The following is a 19,217-nucleotide window of genomic DNA, read 5'->3' on the forward strand; positions in this document are numbered from 1 at the left end:
TAGAACATGTAAGTAGTCTGATAATGGTACATGTAAGTAGTCTGATAATAGGACATGTAAGTAGTCTGATAATGGTACATGTAAGTAGTCTGATAATAATCTTTACGGCCCTAATACAGGTTTTGCAGACCGAGGTTCTACGGCGGAAGGGCCCGAGCGTGCGAGGGCCCGTACGCCGTACGACTGAGGTCCGCAAAACCCGTATCTGGGCCGTAAAGGTTTTATCATATACCTTATTGAACGGTTGTGATGTGTTTCAGTATTTATCAATAAAATTTTGTTAAAATTATGGGCGTAAAAAAAAACCACGAGCCACGCAACTTTGCGGATTAATATGTACGATGTTGTCATTGTTCTGTTGTGGAACGCGTCGCCAGCTTGTTCTATGCGAACGCCAGTGTCACTACAGAATGAGCACAGATGAGTAGTTGATCCTGCTCGTTAAAATACACTTTCTCAGCAAAACATTGAGAGGAGACTATCAAGCACTTGTTTTAAACCAATTTTGATCGGAGTAAGATTCGAACTATCTACAATTTGCTTCAAAACTACGAGCGAAGCGCATAGAAACGGGTTTGAATCTCGCGCTGACGTGCTTTCGAATGGAATGTACTTGGATAGCAACGCGCGTAGCAACGACAACGAAAAAGTTCGAAAAAGCGCGCACACTACCTTATTTGGGCAAAGTGTGCCTGGGCGTGATACGGCAACTTATTACACACCTGTAAGAGCGCCTTTTCCCATAGGTTTACATGGGTACGTGAATCTAGGTATATTAGTCCGTGGGCTGGAGGGGCCCACCGTGCACCCCCCCCATAAACCTACTACATGGGTATTTTTTTGTTCTTTGGGATCTGCTGAACTAGAAAAAGATGTTAACATTGGATATTTTGGGATGCACTACCTGTCTGCACTGGTTTTTGATTTGTATGTACCGCAAAAAATGGCGAAAAATGGGTAGGGGTAGGGGGTACTATATCCTCCCCTAAATTGAGTAAACTAGCATGAAATAACACAAACCTTACATTTTTGGAAAGCTCAGATAATGCTCTTTCTGAGGAATACCAACTTTAGCAAAATTAATTTGTGTACATAGAATAGGACGACTTTAAATTGAATTTTTTTGACAATTTTGAAAATTTTTACCCAAAATACCATGTAACAATCGTGATTTACTTTTTATTAAGCAAAATTTTCACAACTTTTTGTGTTTAAATTATTTATTCCGACATATTAAACAAGAAAAAAAGTGTTAACATCACATATTTAACTATACACTACTTCTCTGGCGTCAATTTTGAATTGCGTGTATCTGTATGGGGTGTACAAAAGCTGGGGGTAGGGGTACAACATTCTTTCCTTGATGAAGTAAACTGGCTTCAAATGCCATATACCTTATAGTTTTAGAAAGCTTAGATACTGGGCTTTCTAAAATGCATAAGTTTTTAGTAAAAAAATATGACGTCATAGAATTGGATAACTTTAAATCGATTTTTTCTGGTAATTCAGCAATTTTAACTGGAAGAAAATACGATAACTATTGTTTCCTCCCAATGAAGCAAATCAAACAGATTTATGGATGTTATTTACTAATTGTAATGTGCTGAAGAAGAAAATAAATGTCAAAATTGGGTATTTACAATGAATTATTGTCTCTACTCACTAAAATTGCAAGTTTTGCTACATTGGTATATCGCGAATGGGCATTTTATTGTTATGCAATGAACCAATGCACAGGCTTAAAAAGAAGACTTTAAAACGCACACACATAGTCATATTGCCATTTTCTCCTAAAGTCAATAGATTTTTGATGACTGTCTATTTTTATAATTTACTTTTAAATATTTTTTTATAAAGTAATTTTGATTAGACGTATTTGGAAAATTGTCTATGCCTCCTTGTCTTACTTTAGAACTTTAGCAAGCATTACTAACAATCTATTAGGCCGTGGGCTAAAGGGGGCATCTACGTGCACCTCCCCCCCACCCCCAACCGCACAGGATAACAAACCTGTATTTTTCAGAAGCCTTGGATCCTAGAATAAGAAATAGGATTTTAACAGACAAAATATAGGGACTCAGTAGCTGTTACGGTCATGTTTTAAAGGGTACCGAAAATCACGATTTTGTGGCCCACATGGATTTTTGTCAAACCTGTCTTCATGTACGTCATCTGCTGAGCTTACTGTTTAACATGACCTGGCTTATGGGGTATCATTAGAAAGGTAATTTATTCTTCTTGAAAATGGTATATAGCAATATGCAATATCTTCTATAGTTTTCATGAAATAGGGCCATAATTTACCCCATACCCCAAAGTTTATGTCGCAAATTACTGTCAAAACTAATCTAAATTCTACCAATTATTTACCTAGACATAATACAAAGGGCAATGCTGTGTATTAACTTTGTGTTATTTGCTACAGGTACATGTTAGAAACCTGAAATAAACTTTTGACAGAAAAAATATTGGGATCCTGTAGCTGTAACAGTCATATTTTGAAGGGTTCCGCAAAATCACAGTATTACTGAATCACATTCGTTTTTGTTAAACCTGTCTTCTTGTAAGTCTTCTGCTGAGCTTATTTTGAATATAAAGGGGCATATGCGGTATCATTTGAAAGTTAATTTACTTTTCTTTAAAATGATATATTGCAATATGCAATATATTCTATAGTTTTCATGAAATGAGACCAAAACTTACCCCATACCCAAAGTTTTATGTCGCAAGTTACAGTCAAAACTAATGTCAAATTCTACCAATTATTTTCCTAAACACTTTACAAAAGGCAATGCTTTGTATAAAATATATTTTTATTTGGTACAGGGACATGTCAAAAATATGAGTTAGACTTTTAACAGACCAAATATTGGGATTGAATGACTGTTACTTGCATGTTTTGAAGGGTACCTTGAAGTCAGTGTATTACCGACTCGCATATGTTTTTGTTAAATGTGTCGTCTTGTAAGTCATCTGCTCAGCTTACTTTCTCGCATAACCCAGCTTATGGGCTGTCATTAGAAAGACAATTTATTTGGCTTTAAAATGACATATTGTAATATGCAATATCGTCTATAATTTTCATGAAATAGGACCAAATTTTACCCCATACCCCAAAGTTTTATGTCGTAAATTACTGCCAAAACTAATCTTAAATTCTACCAATTATTTACCTAGACATTATACAAAGGGCAATGCTTTGTATCAAATTGTTTTATTTGATACAGGTACATGTTAGAAACTCGAAATAAACTTTTAACCCAAAAATATCCGGATGCTGTAGCTGTAATATTCATATTTTGAATGGTACTGCAAAATCACAGTATTGCCAACTCGCATACATTTTCGTTAAACCTGTCTTCTTGTAAGGCGCCTACTGAGCTTATTTTTTATTATAACGTAGCAGGATGGGCATCATTAGAAAGTTAATTTACTCTTCTTTAAAATAATATATTGCAATATGCAATATCTTTTATAGTTTTCATGAAATAGGACCCCAACTTACCCCATACCCCAAAGTTTTATGTTCCAAATTACAGTCAAACTAATCTCAAATTCTGCCAACTATTTACCGGGACATAATACAAAGGGCAATGATTTGTATTAAATTTAGTTTATTTGCTACAGGTTCATGTTAGAAACTTGAAACGAACTTTTAGAAAAAATATTGTGATGCTGTAGCTGTAACAGTAATATTTTGAAGGGTACCACAAAATCACGGTATTGCCAACTCACATACGTTTTTGTTTAACCTGTCTTATTGTAAGTCATCTGCTGAGCTTATTTTTTTAACATAAGTTGGCTATTGGGGTATCATTAAAAAGGTTTTTTTCCTTTAAATAACATATTGTAATATACAATATCTTCTTAAGTGTTCAGGAAATAAGACCAAAACTTACCCCATACCCCTAAGTTTATATTGCAAATTACTGTCACTACTGATTTCAAATTCTACCAAACTTTTACCTAGACATATTACAAAAGACAATGATTTGTATGAAATCTGTTTTATTTGCTACAGAGACATGTCACAAATATGAGATAGACTTTTAACAGACAAAATACTGGGATTGAATGGTTGCTGCTGTCATGTTTTGAAGGGTACCGTAAAGTCACAGTCTTGCCCACTCGTATGTGTTTTGTTAAATGTGTCATCTTGTAAGTCATCTGCTGAGCTTACTTTTTACTCTAACCTATCTTATGGGCTATCATTGGAAAGACAATTTTTGCCTAAAAGCGACTGACATAATGTAATATTTAATATCTTCAATAGTTTTCATGAAATAGGACCAAAACTTACCCCATATCCCAAATTCGCAAACTGCAAAGTTTTAGAACAGATGTAGTTTGCAAATCAAACTAAGGACTGGAGTGATGAGGTTTTTGCTATTTCATTACAACATAAGATGATAATGCACTTTATGATATGCTAAAAATAAGAGTGATAAAATCTTTGTAATGATACCCTACAATCTGGGTTATGGACAAAATAAAGGTTGGCAGGAAGTGTTTAATAAAATTTCACGGGTTTCAGCAACATATCCTGCTATCCTTCAAATATGATGCTAACAGCTATTAAATCGCAATAATTACTCTATTAATGGTATCTTTAATAGTTGAAAATGTCCCTGTAACAAATGAAATAGGTTTCATACAAAGTTTGTCGTTTTTATAGAATTTTTCAAAATTAAATGCTGGTTTTGACAGTAATTTACGACATAAAACTTTGGGGTATGGGGTAAGATTTGGTCCTATTTCATGAAAACTATAGAAGATATTGCATATTACGATATGTCATTTTAAAGCCAAATAAATTGTCGTTTTAATGGCAGCCCATAAGCTGGGTTATGCAAGAAAGTAAGCTGAGCAGATGACTTACAAGAAGACAAATTTAACAAAAACATATGCGAGTCGGTAATACTCTGACTTCACGGTACCCTTCAAAACATGCAAGTAACAGTCATTCAATCCCAATATTTTGTCTGTTAAACGTCTAACTCATATTTTTGACATGTCCCTGTACCAAATAAATATATTTTATAACAAAGCATTGCCTTTTGTAAAGTGTCTAGGAAAATAATTGGTAGAATTTGACATTAGTTTTGACTGTAACTTGCAACATAAAACTTTGGGGTATGGGGTAAGTTTTGGTCTCATTTCATAAAAACTATAGAATATATTGCATATTGCAATATATCATTTTAAAGAAAAGTAAATTAACTTTCAAATGATACCGCATATGCCTCTTTATATTCAAAATAAGCTCAGCAGAAGACTTACAAGAAGACAGGTTTAACAAAAACGAATGTGATTCAGTAATACTGTGATTTTGCGGAACCCTTCAAAATATGACTGTTACAGCTACAGGATCCCAATATTTTTTCTGTCAAAAGTTTATTTCAGGTTTCTAACATGTACCTGTAGCAAATAACACAAAGTTAATACACAGCATTGCCCTTTGTATTATGTCTAGGTAAATAATTGGTAGAATTTAGATTAGTTTTGACAGTAATTTGCGACATAAACTTTGGGGTATGGGGTAAATTATGGCCCTATTTCATGAAAACTATAGAAGATATTGCATATTGCTATATACCATTTTCAAGAAGAATAAATTACCTTTCTAATGATACCCCATAAGCCAGGTCATGTTAAACAGTAAGCTCAGCAGATGACGTACATGAAGACAGGTTTGACAAAAATCCATGTGGGTCACAAAATCGTGATTTTGCGGTACCCTTCAAAACATGACCGTAACAGCTATTGAGTCCCTATATTTTGTCTGTTAAAATCCTATTTCTTATTCTAGGGATCCCAAGGCTTCTGAAAAATACAGGTTTGTTATCCTGTGCAGTTGGGGGGGGGGGGGGTGCACGTAGATGCCCCCTTTAGCCCACGGCCTAATAGATTGTTAGTAATGCTTGCTAAAGTTGCTAAAGTAAGACAAGGAGGCATAGACAATTTTCCAAATACGTCTTATCAAAATTATTTTATAAAAAAAATATTTAAAAAGTAAATTATAAAAATAGACAGTCATCAAAATCTATTGACTTTAGGAGAAAATGGCAATATGACTATGTGTGTGCGTTTTAAAGTCTTCTTTTTAAGCCTGTGCATTAGTTCATTGCATAACAATAAAATGCCCATTCGCGATATACCAATGTAGCAAAACTTGCAATTTTAGTAAGTAGAGACAATAATTCATTGTAAATATCAATTTTGACATTTATTTTCTTCTTCAGCACATTACAATTAGTAAATAACATCCATAAATCTGTTTGATTTGCTTCATTGGGAGGAAACAATAGTTATCGTATTTTCTTCCAGTTAAAATTGCTGAATTACCAGAAAAATCGATTTAAAGTTATCCAATTCTATGACGTCATTTTTTTTACTAAAAACTTATGCATTTTAGAAAGCCCAGTATCTAAGCTTTCTAAAACTATAAGGTACATGGCATTTGAAGCCAGTTTACTTCATCAAGGAAAGAATGTTGTACCCCTACCCCCAGCTTTTGTACACACCATACAGATACACGCAATTCAAAATTGAAGCCAGAGAAGTAGTGTATAGTTAAATATGTGATGTTAACACTTTTTTTCTTGTTTAATATGTCGGAATAAATAATTTAAACACAAAAAGTTGTGAAAATTTTGCTTAATAAAAAGTAAATCACGATTGTTACATGGTATTTTGGGTAAAAATTTTCAAAATTGTCGAAAAAATTCAATTTAAAGTCGTCCTATTCTATGTACACAAATTAATTTTGCTAAAGTTGGTATTCCTCAGAAAGAGCAGTATCTGAGCTTTCCAAAAATGTAAGGTTTGTGCTATTTCATGCTAGTTTACTCAATTTAGGGGAGGATATAGTACCCCCTACCCCTACCCATTTTTCGCCATTTTTTGCGGTACATACAAATCAAAAACCAGTGCAGACAGGTAGTGCATCCCAAAATATCCAATGTTAACATCTTTTTTCTAGTTCAGCAGATCCTAAAGAACAAAAAAATACCCATGTAGTAGGTTTATGGGGGGGTGCACGGTGGGCCCCTCCAGCCCACGGACTATATGATAATAGGACATTGTCCATGAAGGGCCCAACAGCAACAATTTGTCTTTACTGTTAATTGCATTATCTCTGATGGATGCAGTGTGTATAAAACTGAAGTCACAAAGAGAAATTCAATCAAGTGCAGCAAGCATACAACAGTACAACAACAGTGAGTTCCTCCTGTAAATTTATTGAGCCTCTTTCAAAGCAACCATAAATTCCATGATAGTAAATTGTTATATTAGGCCAAAAAAAGAAAAAGAAATGTTTCTGGTCAGCGCGCGCGTCACTTGAACAATAGCGCGTCACCCTTTTTTTTTGTTTGTGGCCGGCGGCCGTGGCTGACACCAAACCAAAATGGCTGAAGAGAAAGAGAAAATTCTTTGGGGGCATGATCAGTGACTGCATGAACAGTATATATGTGACTATTTTGATAAGACTATAAAACTGACCCTCCTCCCTCCCTTGAGGGAAAAAAAATAAAAAAAATAAAATGCGCGTCGCTGCACCATTTTTAGCTACTATAGACTATAGTCTATAGAAGCTATTGGGATGGGTATCCGTCCGGCGTCTGTCGTCAGTCTGTATGTATGTATGTATGTATGTATGTATGTATGTATGTATGTATGTCCGTTTGTGAGGCGTCCGTCCACTCAAATATCTTGAGAACCGCAGTACTTACTGATTTGATATTTGTTGTGTAGATGAAAAATATGATTTTGAGAAACTAGTTTTTTTAATTTTTTGATATTGTTGAAAATAGGCAAATTAATGCAAAAAAAGGTGTTTTTGGTAAAAAATCTTCTTCTTCATAACCGCTGGTCAGACAGCTTTGTTATTTGGTATACAGGTCCCTAGGGATAACCCAACTTAGATTTGTTCAAATTGTGATGAAATATGCAAATGTGTATTTTTAAGGAATTTTTTTTTCATTTTTGGTCAAAGTTTGACTTACATTGTATGTAATTCTTGTACTGTATAAACCCTATCAATTCACCCAGAAAAAAATAATTATTATGATTTTAAATAATTGAATTAATTAGGAAATCATGAAAGCCAAAATAATTTTAGTGTGGAATTATCAGAAAGTTCAACTTTTTGTGACAGTTCATAGTGAATTGAGGATTAAAACATGTAAAGGCAACTTTCCTGAATCCCAACTTTGATATATTCTGAACAACCATTTATGTTATCTAAAAGAAATTGCTCATAATAGTTTGTCATGATAGGGTGGTCAAATAAATAGAGATAGAGAAAGTTCTAATTTCCATTTATGGTTGACTTGGTAAGGATAAAATAAAACTACTTTTTGAGGAAAAAAATAGAGTGGTCAATTAAAAGAGTGGTCAAAGTGATAGGGTTTTTATGGTAAAGCTGGGCTGTAAGATTCCTCATGTGCTATTTATAGCAATTATGCAATCTGTGTAAACAGTGCAATGAAAGTGTAACATGATTCCTTATAATGCTTTTGATGACCTTGAACTTCTTAAGTTACAAACATTTGTCTCTTCAGTGTGCTTTCTCTGAGTATGTACAGTCTCAACTTATTCAACAGAACTTACTTACTGTACAATGTTAATTTGAAAGTTAAAATGTGCTTGGTAAATAGGATGAAAATACTGATATTAAAAGATAACCAGCTCAAGATTCTTTATAACCTGACAGATATGCTGTTTTTTTATGACGTAAATCTTGATTTAAGCAAGTCTTGTTTACTTTAATTAGAATGTAATTAACTCTCGTTTATTTGCTATTATAGACTAATATGGTCTGATGAAATATGCAAATCTGTATTTTTACAGAATTTTTTTCCATTTTTGGTCAGGCCATCCTGAAATGAGCTATCAAAGATATCCACCTTCTTCATCAATACATGTGTCACAAAAGGTTATTCTCTACATAACACAGCAGAGCTCTGTCAACTGTTGAGTCGCTTGTTTTTTCAAAACCGCTGGTCAGACAGCTTTAATATTTGGTTTACATGTTGTCCCTAGGATGACCTTAGTGAGATAATTTCATACAGTCAGGAAATACCTAATTTTGTATCCATGTCTATAGTAGCTTCAGGGACTTTGGCCCTATGTTTTAAAGAAAGACCTGACCAGAAACATTTCTTTTTTCTTTTTTGGCCTTACTGGTTGTGACTTACATCAGCCAATGGAAATGATGTAACACAGTGTAACAACTGTATCATTTGAAGCATAGTTATTGTTATGATTGAATTCAAGTAAGCCCTATTTACAGGGCATTGGGCCCCAGGATGAACATTCTGCAAATATCAAAATACATGGCTAACACTGTGTACATTTGCAAACTGTCAATTCTGGCCCCAACTTCACCACGTCAACTTCATCAAACATCACAGTGCACTGTAATGTGTATTAGACTTTGACACATATAGAGACCATCGCTCGGTCTCTACAGGAGAGACACCTCTATGAGAAGGTTCACTTTTGGAAACATGAAAAGGCTGCATAGAAAGTGAGCCCTGATATGTGACTGAACATAGACTATACTTCACCCTACATTCCAAAAATGTGTCCTATGATGCCTTTTAACCCTTTTCCTGCCAGACAGTATCAATTCCCCATCAGCCAAGTCAGTAAAAAGCGGTATTGAGCCAAAACATGATGTATTTTCACCCAATTGGTTTGGTCTGTTATAGCATCTTTAGTCCGAAAAAATAAAGTTTACAATATTTATGTTTTCGACAGCCTTCAAATGAACAGTATTATGTTAAAATACACCATATGGAATATGTTGTGTTTCATTAATTTTAACCATCTGTACCGTGTGGTGAAATATGGACTTGGCAGGAAAAGGGTTAAGGTTGATACATGTAGTAACTTTAATTATCACCAAGGAAACCATACCAGCAGTTCCCTCATGTTTTTTTTCACACCAATTGATAAGCTAGGCGATTTTCAGTCCCCTGGACAGAGTCCGAGGGGACTTATGGTTTGGGTTCCGTCCGTCCGTCAGTTCCGTCCGACCGTCCGTCCGTCCATCCGTCCACGCTGATATCTCAGACATGTCTGAGCCAATTCCTTTCAAACTTGGTACAAGGATAACACACTATAGTATACATATGCATGTCCTTTGTTTTGGGTGTGTCACCCATAATTAGTGCTACTTTGCATAATTAGTGATTTTTTTAAAAAGAGCTCTGTTTCTTAAAGAGGCACTCCCACTTTGTAACATTTTTAAAACACATTTTTTTAATGCCAACGGTCGATATTTGACGTGGCGATTGCGCGCAGTTCGCAGGATATCGATAAAAACATGTCATTTCCCGAGCGTATTTTTCACATCCGGAAGTTTTACGATTGTGTCTGATTTTGACCTGAAATCCCCCGAAGGTTTGTTATTGTGCTGATTGATGATATTCTAGGGAGTCTATAATAAGTTCGAACGACGCAATGAATTCACTTCCCACTGCAAAGACTTTATATACAACATTATGCCTTTACCCCAGGTAATTAAATTCTCCTTAGTTTTTGTCGTTTTCATTATTCTAAATCAGTTGTATTATATTTTTAACCAATACCACATAAACATCAGTTTTTACGTGTTAAATATTAGCTGCCTCGACTACATTTTGTCGTCTGCCTCACAGTTACGCGTGGTTCAATACATAGCGGCCGCCGTGCGTGGTATGTGCGCATACCACGCGGTGGCCGCTATGTATTAACCGCACATATGTGCTGGTCACCTATGCGAAATCTGGTGGAATAAGCAAACTTTGTTTTCCGTTTTTTTTGTTTTTTGTTTTCTCCGAGTCAGTAAGACTCGACTTTGCCCCACGGGGTATAACCAATCAGCGATACGGACCTGGTACTTTGGCGTACTGCAGCATGAGCGTAGACTCGTACTCCATAGCTTAGTTGACAACGGCCCCAGTGCCGAACGTTCGATGTTCGGACGCTGAATTTAGGTGGGCCACCGGAATTCAAACTTTTACTCTTTTGAGGACATGTTTTTATCTATATCTCGTGATCCACGCGCAGTCGCCACGTCAAATATCGACCGTTGGCATTAAAAAATTACGTTTTAAAAATGTTACCAAGTGGGAGTGCCTCTTTAAGAAATTGCACCAAGTTTGACGAAACTTTGTACACATGATGGTCACACATAGCTCTAATAGCACATAAAGAAAGTTGTCAGTATTGTGTCAATTAATTGCTAATTTGCATAAATTATGAATTTTCATAATTCCACTAATATTTCGATAAATAGTGACTCAAATTTAATGAAACTTCTTACAGATGTAAACATACCAGAGCTGTTACTTTGTGCAAAGGCATTTGGCAAGATCATGTCAATTAAAAGCTAATTTGCATATATGATGAATTTTTGTAATTAGGGTGCTAAGTCAAGAAATACCCACTCAAATTTGATGAAACATGATACAGATGTTGATATACCACAGCTGTAACAGTATGCAAAAACATTTAGCAGGATCATGTCATTTAATTGCTAATTTGCATATTTTATGAATTTTTGTAATTAGGGTGCTATGTCAAGAAATACCGACTTAAATTTGATGAATCGAGGTCCAGATGTTAATATACCAGTACCAGAGCTGTAACAGTATGCAAAAACATTTAGCAGGATCATGTCATTTAATTGCTAATTTGCATATTTTATGAATTTTTGTAATTAAGGATATATGTCTAGAAATACGACAGCAAATTTGATGAAACTTGATATAGATGTTGATCACAAAAGGCTGTAATAGCAAACAAAGACATTCAGCAGTATCTTGTCAATTAATAGCTAATTTGCATATTTAATGAACTTTCCTAATTAGTGTGCTGTGTCCAGAAATATTACACCAAATTTGATGAAACTCAGTACAGATGTTGATTTCAAAGTGTTGTAGTAGCATGCAAAGACATATCATATCATGTCAATTAATTGGGTATTTGCATATTTTATGAATTTTAATAATTATGCTGATACGTCAAGAAATACTTCGTCAGATTTGTTGAAACTTAGTATAGATGTTGAGCTCATCTTGCTTTGAGCTCATCTTGCTTTGTGTATAAGGACATTTATCAGTATCATATTAATTAATTGCTTATTTGCATATTTAATGAACTTTCCTAATTAGTGTGCTATGATAAAAAATATTGCACCAAATTTGATGAAACTCAGTACAGATGTTGATCTCAAAGTGTTGTAGTAGTATGCAAAGACATTAATCATATCATGTCATTTAATTGCATATTTGCATATTTAATGAATTTTCATAATTAGGCTGATACGTCAAGAAATACTTCTTCATCTATGATTTGTATAGATGTTGAGCTCATCTTGCTTTAATTGTGTATAAGGACATTTATCAGTATCATGTTAATTAATTCTAATTTGCATATTTAATGACTTTTCCTTATTAGTGTGATACGTCCAGAAATCCTGCATCAAATTTTATGAAACATGGATCAGATATTGATCTTCCAGTAGTGTAAAACTGAATAATGACATCCTGTTGATAAATTATTTATTGACTTATTTAATGACCTTTTGTGATTAGGGTGGCACCCCAGATTGGCTGAATATGGAAACAATGTTTGTAATGAGAGATGTATATTCTGAATAACTGCACTAAATCTGATGACACTCGCTGCAGATGTTGATCATACAAAGTTTTACCAGTCAAGAAAGGCGTTTTAATTTTAGCAGTATCAATAGCTATTTATAGGAAGTCTCTGAACATTAGGACATTTTTGGTTCACATCTGGCATTCTGACTTTTTTATGTCAAGAGCCATTACTCAGACTTGCCTGGACCAGTTTCTTGCATATAATTTGAATTTTGACATTTAAAAAGCCAGGGCATGACATACCTAATTCTGTCAAACTTGGTAGAAGGACATAACCCTATGCCACTACTTGTTTGCAATCCAATCCAATAAGGGCATCAGTCACAGACAGGGCTTTGGTACCCGCATTCCTTGTTTCATGCACATCATATCGACTTCAATTTTTAGTCACTTCCAGTGACAAAGTCCCAATTACAAATGGGGGACTATGTCATTGTCAATGACTTGTTCTATTACACATACCGGTACCAGTTTTGTTATGTAGCTGTATAGAAATTCCATCAGAGATTTATCAATAGTTAATGAGGAATGAAAAAAATGTCAAAATGAGTTGGATATTGATTACCTTTTAAAATACATACAATTGTAGTTTTTACGCTCCCATATATGCATATGTATATATGCAAATGGGAGGTATTCGTATAAGGTGGCAAAATGGCGTCTGTGTGTATGTATGTATGTATGTCTGTTAGTCCGTCCACATCCAAAAATTCCTAAACCGTAGCACCTACTGTCTTAGTATTTGGTGTACAGGTGCACCTAGAGGTGGAGATGTGAATTTGTTCAAATGAACATGTCAGTGCCAAAAATATGCAAATGATGGGGAAAAAGGAAAAATCCTGCAAATGGCTAAAACTCAGTAAGCATTGGTCAGATTTGGTTGAAACTTAGTATGCAGATTTCTTTAGGTATTCTAAATTATGTGTGCAAAAATTGGGATGAAATTTGCATGTTTGTATTTTTAGGGTATTATTTCCGTTTTTAGTCAAAAAATCTTGTTCTCTGAAATTGCTCGTCTGATTGCTATGAAACTTAATATTCATGTTCCTCAGAATGACCTCAGTCATGCTTGTACAAATTGTATTGATATTGTCATATTTGTAACTTTCGGCAATTTTCCCATTTTTTGATAAAAAAATTTTTAATCCAAAAACTACTGATTTGATAGCTTTGATATTTGGTATACAGGTATCTAAGATTAATCTCAATATAATGTATTGAAGGTATGTTTTAAGATTATTTGTATTTTAATTCATCAGAGGAGAGAACTCTTGGCTTGTGCACCAACAGGATCTGGAAAGACAGCAGCTTTTATATTGCCAGTACTTCACCATCTTAAAGTAAGTGTTTGAATTTGTCTGCAGATAAAGGTACTTCTTCTTCAGTATCAACTTGATTGTTTGTGTATGACAAATTAGAAATGGTTGTATTATTTGCATTCCATACCACAGTATGCATACCATATATATACTGGTACAGCATTTGATCATCACTTGACTAGTTACAAGATGTGAATCCCATGCAACTATTTGCATTCTGCAGTGTTGACAGTAATATTTCATTCAACAATTCATCCACATGGCTCAGCAAGGTCTGCTATGTACTGGGTGTTTTGAGGGATGGAATAACAAGTCATGTGTTACTATGGCTTAGTAAGGTCTACTTTTTAGCTCCGCTGTCAGCGACGTGGAGCTTATAAAATAGGTTGATTTTCAGTCGGCATCCGTCGTCGTCTTCTGTCAACAATTGCCTTCTCCTCTGAAACCTCAAGTCCAATTGCTTTGAAATTTTATAAGTAGTTCACTTGGGGTGACCTCACTTAATTTTGTTCAAATCATGGTGAAATTTGCATATTTGTATTTTTGGGGCATTTTTTGCTGTTTTTGGTAAAAATTCTTCTTCTCTGAAACTGCAAGTCCGATTGCTTTGAAATTTGATATGCAGTTTACTTAGGGTGACTTCAGTTAGATTTGTTCAAATCGTGGTGAAATTTGCATATTTGTATTTTTAACCCTTTTCCTGCCGAGCGCCCTTGTCCGTTATTTTGCCAAGTCAGTAGAAAACCGCCCCATAATATGTGCCTGTAAAATATTGGCTCTCCTGCATGTTATCCTGCCAGCCATTTTGGCAGAAATCGCCCATTTTCAGGGTTGTTTTAGCCATACTTATACGTGTTAGACTTCGATAATTTCTACATGCCCGTAGACAGGGGAAGGAGCTCAAGGGTTACTGCAGAAAAAAATTGAGGTCACCGGCTTTGTTTGCCCCTGGGAGTGCGTCATTTTATTGCCGTTTCATGTTTATTTTTTCGGAAATAAACTCCTTTAGTATTACGCACGTCCGCTAGGTACAAACATCACCTCACTCGTCTGTTAGTCAGAGACCCTGAGGGTCGTGCTAGGGGTGCAGCAGCACCGGCAAACCTGTCCTGTTTCCCCAGGGTAGGGTCAATTGAATACGTACCTGCAACGACTTGGCAGTGTAGCACAAAAACTACGTTTTTGCCGTTGTATTAACGACATGGCTGAGCCATTGAAGCACAGCTCTACGTAGTTTAGCCAGCTCAGTTGGGAGTTGGTTTACGAGTGTTACCGTTCATTACTGACTTAATCGAGTGGTCCTCAGTCAGGTACGGGTTTGTACCGACAAGGCTTGGGCTGCAGCTAACCAGTGATAACCAGTCACTACACCCAAGTCTTCAGTTCACTTTTGCGATGCACGGGTGCAACGCAATATGCTTCCATTGTTCTAGCCATCGACGTGTCCACATGCCTGGCAGCCATATTGTACTGCTAGCTGGTTTGCATAACAAAAGCAGTCCCTGCTAAATGCAGGCGGTATCCCCGTGGCAGACTACACATTGACCTTATTGACCTTATGAATTCTCTGTACGCAAACAGCGTACGTAGTTACCAATGCGTCGGCAAGAGGATACATTTGCCTGCAAACCAGAGCCAATACTTCGGACGATGGAATAAATAAAAAATCCAAAGCTACGTCCATTGAATGGCACGGCCAAGGCGGTGAAGGACATTGCCTGGCTTGAACTTGCAGAGCTGAAGCCCAGCTTAGTACGTCGGACACCAGTTTGTAATGGTATTTCCGAGTCGTTCACATCCGTTCCATCGGAGGAACAAGTCGAGCCGTCCCGTCAAAAATACGTTCTCATTTTCAGTCACGCACAACTGAATAAGTGACTTTCGTCTCGCACCATCGGCATATCTGCCAAGTCGTTTACAAGAGGTAGCCTTCTAGATTAGCATTGCCGAGTTGGTCAAGTTCGGCAGCAATCTCTATAGTGCCAGGCAGCCAAGTACGTCCAACTCCGCCAGAAAACGTCACCATGCTATCCTGCCAAGTCCGCTAAAAAGCGGTAAAAAAAACCCAGCCCCCCTCGGGTGTGGGGGACTGGCAGACAGGTTTCTGCACCTTTCCCTGTCTATCGACTCCCTGCGAACCCATTTCGAGGGGAAAAGGCGTTCCTTGTCAGAAAACCTCTCCTCAGATGACCCCTAAACGCACAGGGGATAGCAAAACGTAGTGCCGTCGACTTGGCAGGAAAGGGGGTACCCAAAAAGGGTCCGATTTCCACCGGGTTGGGAGAATAACGGTCACCAGTGCTTAGATTCTGGCGACACCGAATTTCAAGCGGATTTTCACCGACTTAGCAGGAAAAGGGTTAAGGCAATTTATGTTGTTTTTTTGTCAAAAAATCTTTAAAAATCTTCTTCTTCAAAACTACCAGTCAGATACCTTTGATATTTGGTACATAGATCACTAGGGATGCTCTATTTCAGATTTGATCAAATTGTGCAGAAATATGCAAATTTGCAATTTTAAGGCAATTTTTAGCTCATATTTGGTATTTATATAAATACCAAAAAGAGCTTATATGGTGAGTCGATGGTGTCTGTATGTATGTGGGTATGTATTTGTGGATGTATGTCCGTCACACGCAAAGGCTCCCACCGCCAAAGCTACCATCTCAGTATTTGGTGTACAGGTAAATGCAGGGGTTGAGATGTGACGTTGTTCAAATGGACATGTCAGTGTCAAAAATATGCAAATAAGGAAAGAAAAGGGGGAAATCCTGCAAATGTGCAGGAGTGGTGGCAGTAACTGAAATAGCTAATAAGTCATTTCCTATCATTGTTTATGAACTGTGACATATTAACAGATCTGCTCAAACCATAGACAGGAGATGGGGGGGGGGGGGGAGACTGTCTATGCTCTAACTAAGAGGGACTAGCTGTTTCTGCTATGCATGTTGCTAAAGTTGACCTCCAGTACCTAAAGTTTCAGACCTTATTTACTTTTGTCACTCTTGTTTTTCTGGTTTAAATATTTCTTGTTGTTTTTCTGGTTGTACTGTGCAGCAATCATTGTCATAACATCAACGTAGAATTTTCCAGCACTGAGCAGATAGAAACAACACTTATTGTTGATCTTTGGTATGTACCAATTCTGATCAAATTTGAGCGACACCGTATGATTGCGGTATTTTTTCCATTTTTGGTCGAAAAATGTGTTTCTCAAATTCTGAAATTCGATATACAGGTTTCTACAGATAAATTAAGTAATATGTATTGAATTTTGGATGAAATCTGTAATTTTGTATTTTTTGGGTAATTTTTAGCTCCCATATATGCATATGTATATATGCAAATGGGAGGTATTCTTATAAGGTGGAAAAATGTCGTCTGTATGTATGTATGTATGTATGTATATATGTATGTATGTATGTATGTATGTCCGTCCACATCAAAAACTCCTAAACTATAGCACCTACTGTCTTAGTATTTGGTGTACAGGTGCACCTAGGGGTGGAGATGTGAATTTGTTCAAATGAACATGTCAGTGCCAAAAATATGCAAATGAGGGGAAAAAAAGGAAAAATCCTGCAAATGGCTAAAACTCAGTAAGCATTGGTCAGATTTGGTTGAAACTTAGTATGCAGATTTCTTTAGGTATTGTAAATTATGTGTGCAAAAATTGGGATGAAATTTGCATGTTTGTATTTTTAGGGTATTTTTCCTTTTTTTGTCAAAAAAATCTTGTTCTCTGAAATCGCTCGTCTGATTGCTATGAAACTTAATATTCATGTTGCTCAGGATGACCTCAGTCATGCTTGTACAAATTGGTATTGATATTGTCATATTTGTAATTTTGGGGCAATTTTCCCAATTTTTGATAAAAAAAATTTTTATCCAAAAACTACTGATTTGATAGCTTTGATATTTGGTATACAGGTATCTAAGATTAATCTCAATATAATGTATTGAAGGTATGTTGAAACTGGCAATTTTTATTTTTGGGGCAATTTTTGCCTTTTTTGGTCAAAAAAATTTTCTCCCAAAACTTCTGATCTGGTAGCTTTGATATCTAGTGTACAGGTTCCTAGGGTTTATGTTAATTAGATATATTTAAAATTAGGACGAAATCTGCAATTTTGTATTTTGGGGGGCAATTTTTTTCATTTTTGGTAAAAAAATTTGTTTCTCAAAATTTACCAGTCTGATTGCTTTGATATTTAGTAAACCAGTTCTTAGGGTTTTTGTTAATAAGATATATTGAAATTAAGTAGAAATCCGGAATTTTGAATTTTTGGAGCAACTTTGCGAAACTGACAGTGTTACTGGGATATCTTTCATTTGGTATTTTTAAGATATTTTTGGTAATTTTATACCTACTGGAACTAAGAGTATATAATGTGGTGATTTTATAGTAAGCATTTTATATGGTAAACTGTATTTGGTGTTGAAATGCGGTAAAAAAATCCTGGCAGATTTTGAAAAAATTCCAAACAAATGCCAATAAAAAATTCAGCCAGAGAAGGTTTGACAAAAAGAAAAGATGGAAGAGTCGGGAAAAAAGAATGTACGATGGACTGGATAAAAAAGATAATGTACCTCATCGATCTTCCAGACACCGTCCCTTATCAAATGGTCCACCCCTGATGTATTTTTGTGCACAATTAACCATGCAGTGTATTTTAGTTTAAGATGTCAAGTTAGGTAAGGATTCGAAAGGAATAGTTAAGTTCACCACAATTTAACTTTATCTCTTGTGTCATCATCCTTGTGTAATTGGTTAAGTTTGTAAGTTGTTCCAGATGTAGATGCACCAGCTGTTCTGGAAGAAAACAATGTTTACTTTTCCATGTAGGGTTTCTGAGTTCATGATTGTATGTTGAAATTTCTCCATGTATCTGGTGTATGGGCAAAGTGTAAATATTGGTTGCATGTTATGTATTTCAGTCTGTGTCAAATATTGTAAATGAAAAATCAAGAACAGTTTGCTGTGTGCTTGTAAAAGATAACATATTTGTCAATACATAAACTGCCTTGCAGATTGATTGTCTTAAATATTATCACAGAAGTAGAAAAGGGAAAGAAACTAATCAAATTGCTGTAACATATTCACTCTCAGTGCCTGTATAGGCCTATACTTGACTATTTTATCATTACTTTCAGCTGTTTGTTATATCTTTGCTACTCTCCATGGGCCAAGGCACACTTGGGGTCAATGTCATCACTCTGTGCCAGTCTGTGTATGTCAGTC

General features: G+C 35.7%; 1 protein-coding gene across 2 annotated transcripts in view; it reads left to right on the forward strand.

The window, feature by feature from the left end:
* The window catches only part of LOC139150520 (probable ATP-dependent RNA helicase DDX52), a 58,418-nt gene that overhangs the window by 12,381 nt on the left and 26,820 nt on the right, over positions 1-19,217 (forward strand). For both annotated transcript variants that reach the window (XM_070722940.1, XM_070722939.1), the window contains exon 4: positions 13,916-13,996. In XM_070722940.1, the coding sequence (XP_070579041.1) occupies positions 13,916-13,996 (81 nt within the window). The remainder of the gene's footprint in view (positions 1-13,915; positions 13,997-19,217) is intronic.

Source organism: Ptychodera flava, chromosome 14 (genome assembly GCF_041260155.1).
Source record: "Ptychodera flava strain L36383 chromosome 14, AS_Pfla_20210202, whole genome shotgun sequence".
Classification (NCBI taxonomy): Eukaryota; Metazoa; Hemichordata; class Enteropneusta; family Ptychoderidae; genus Ptychodera; species Ptychodera flava.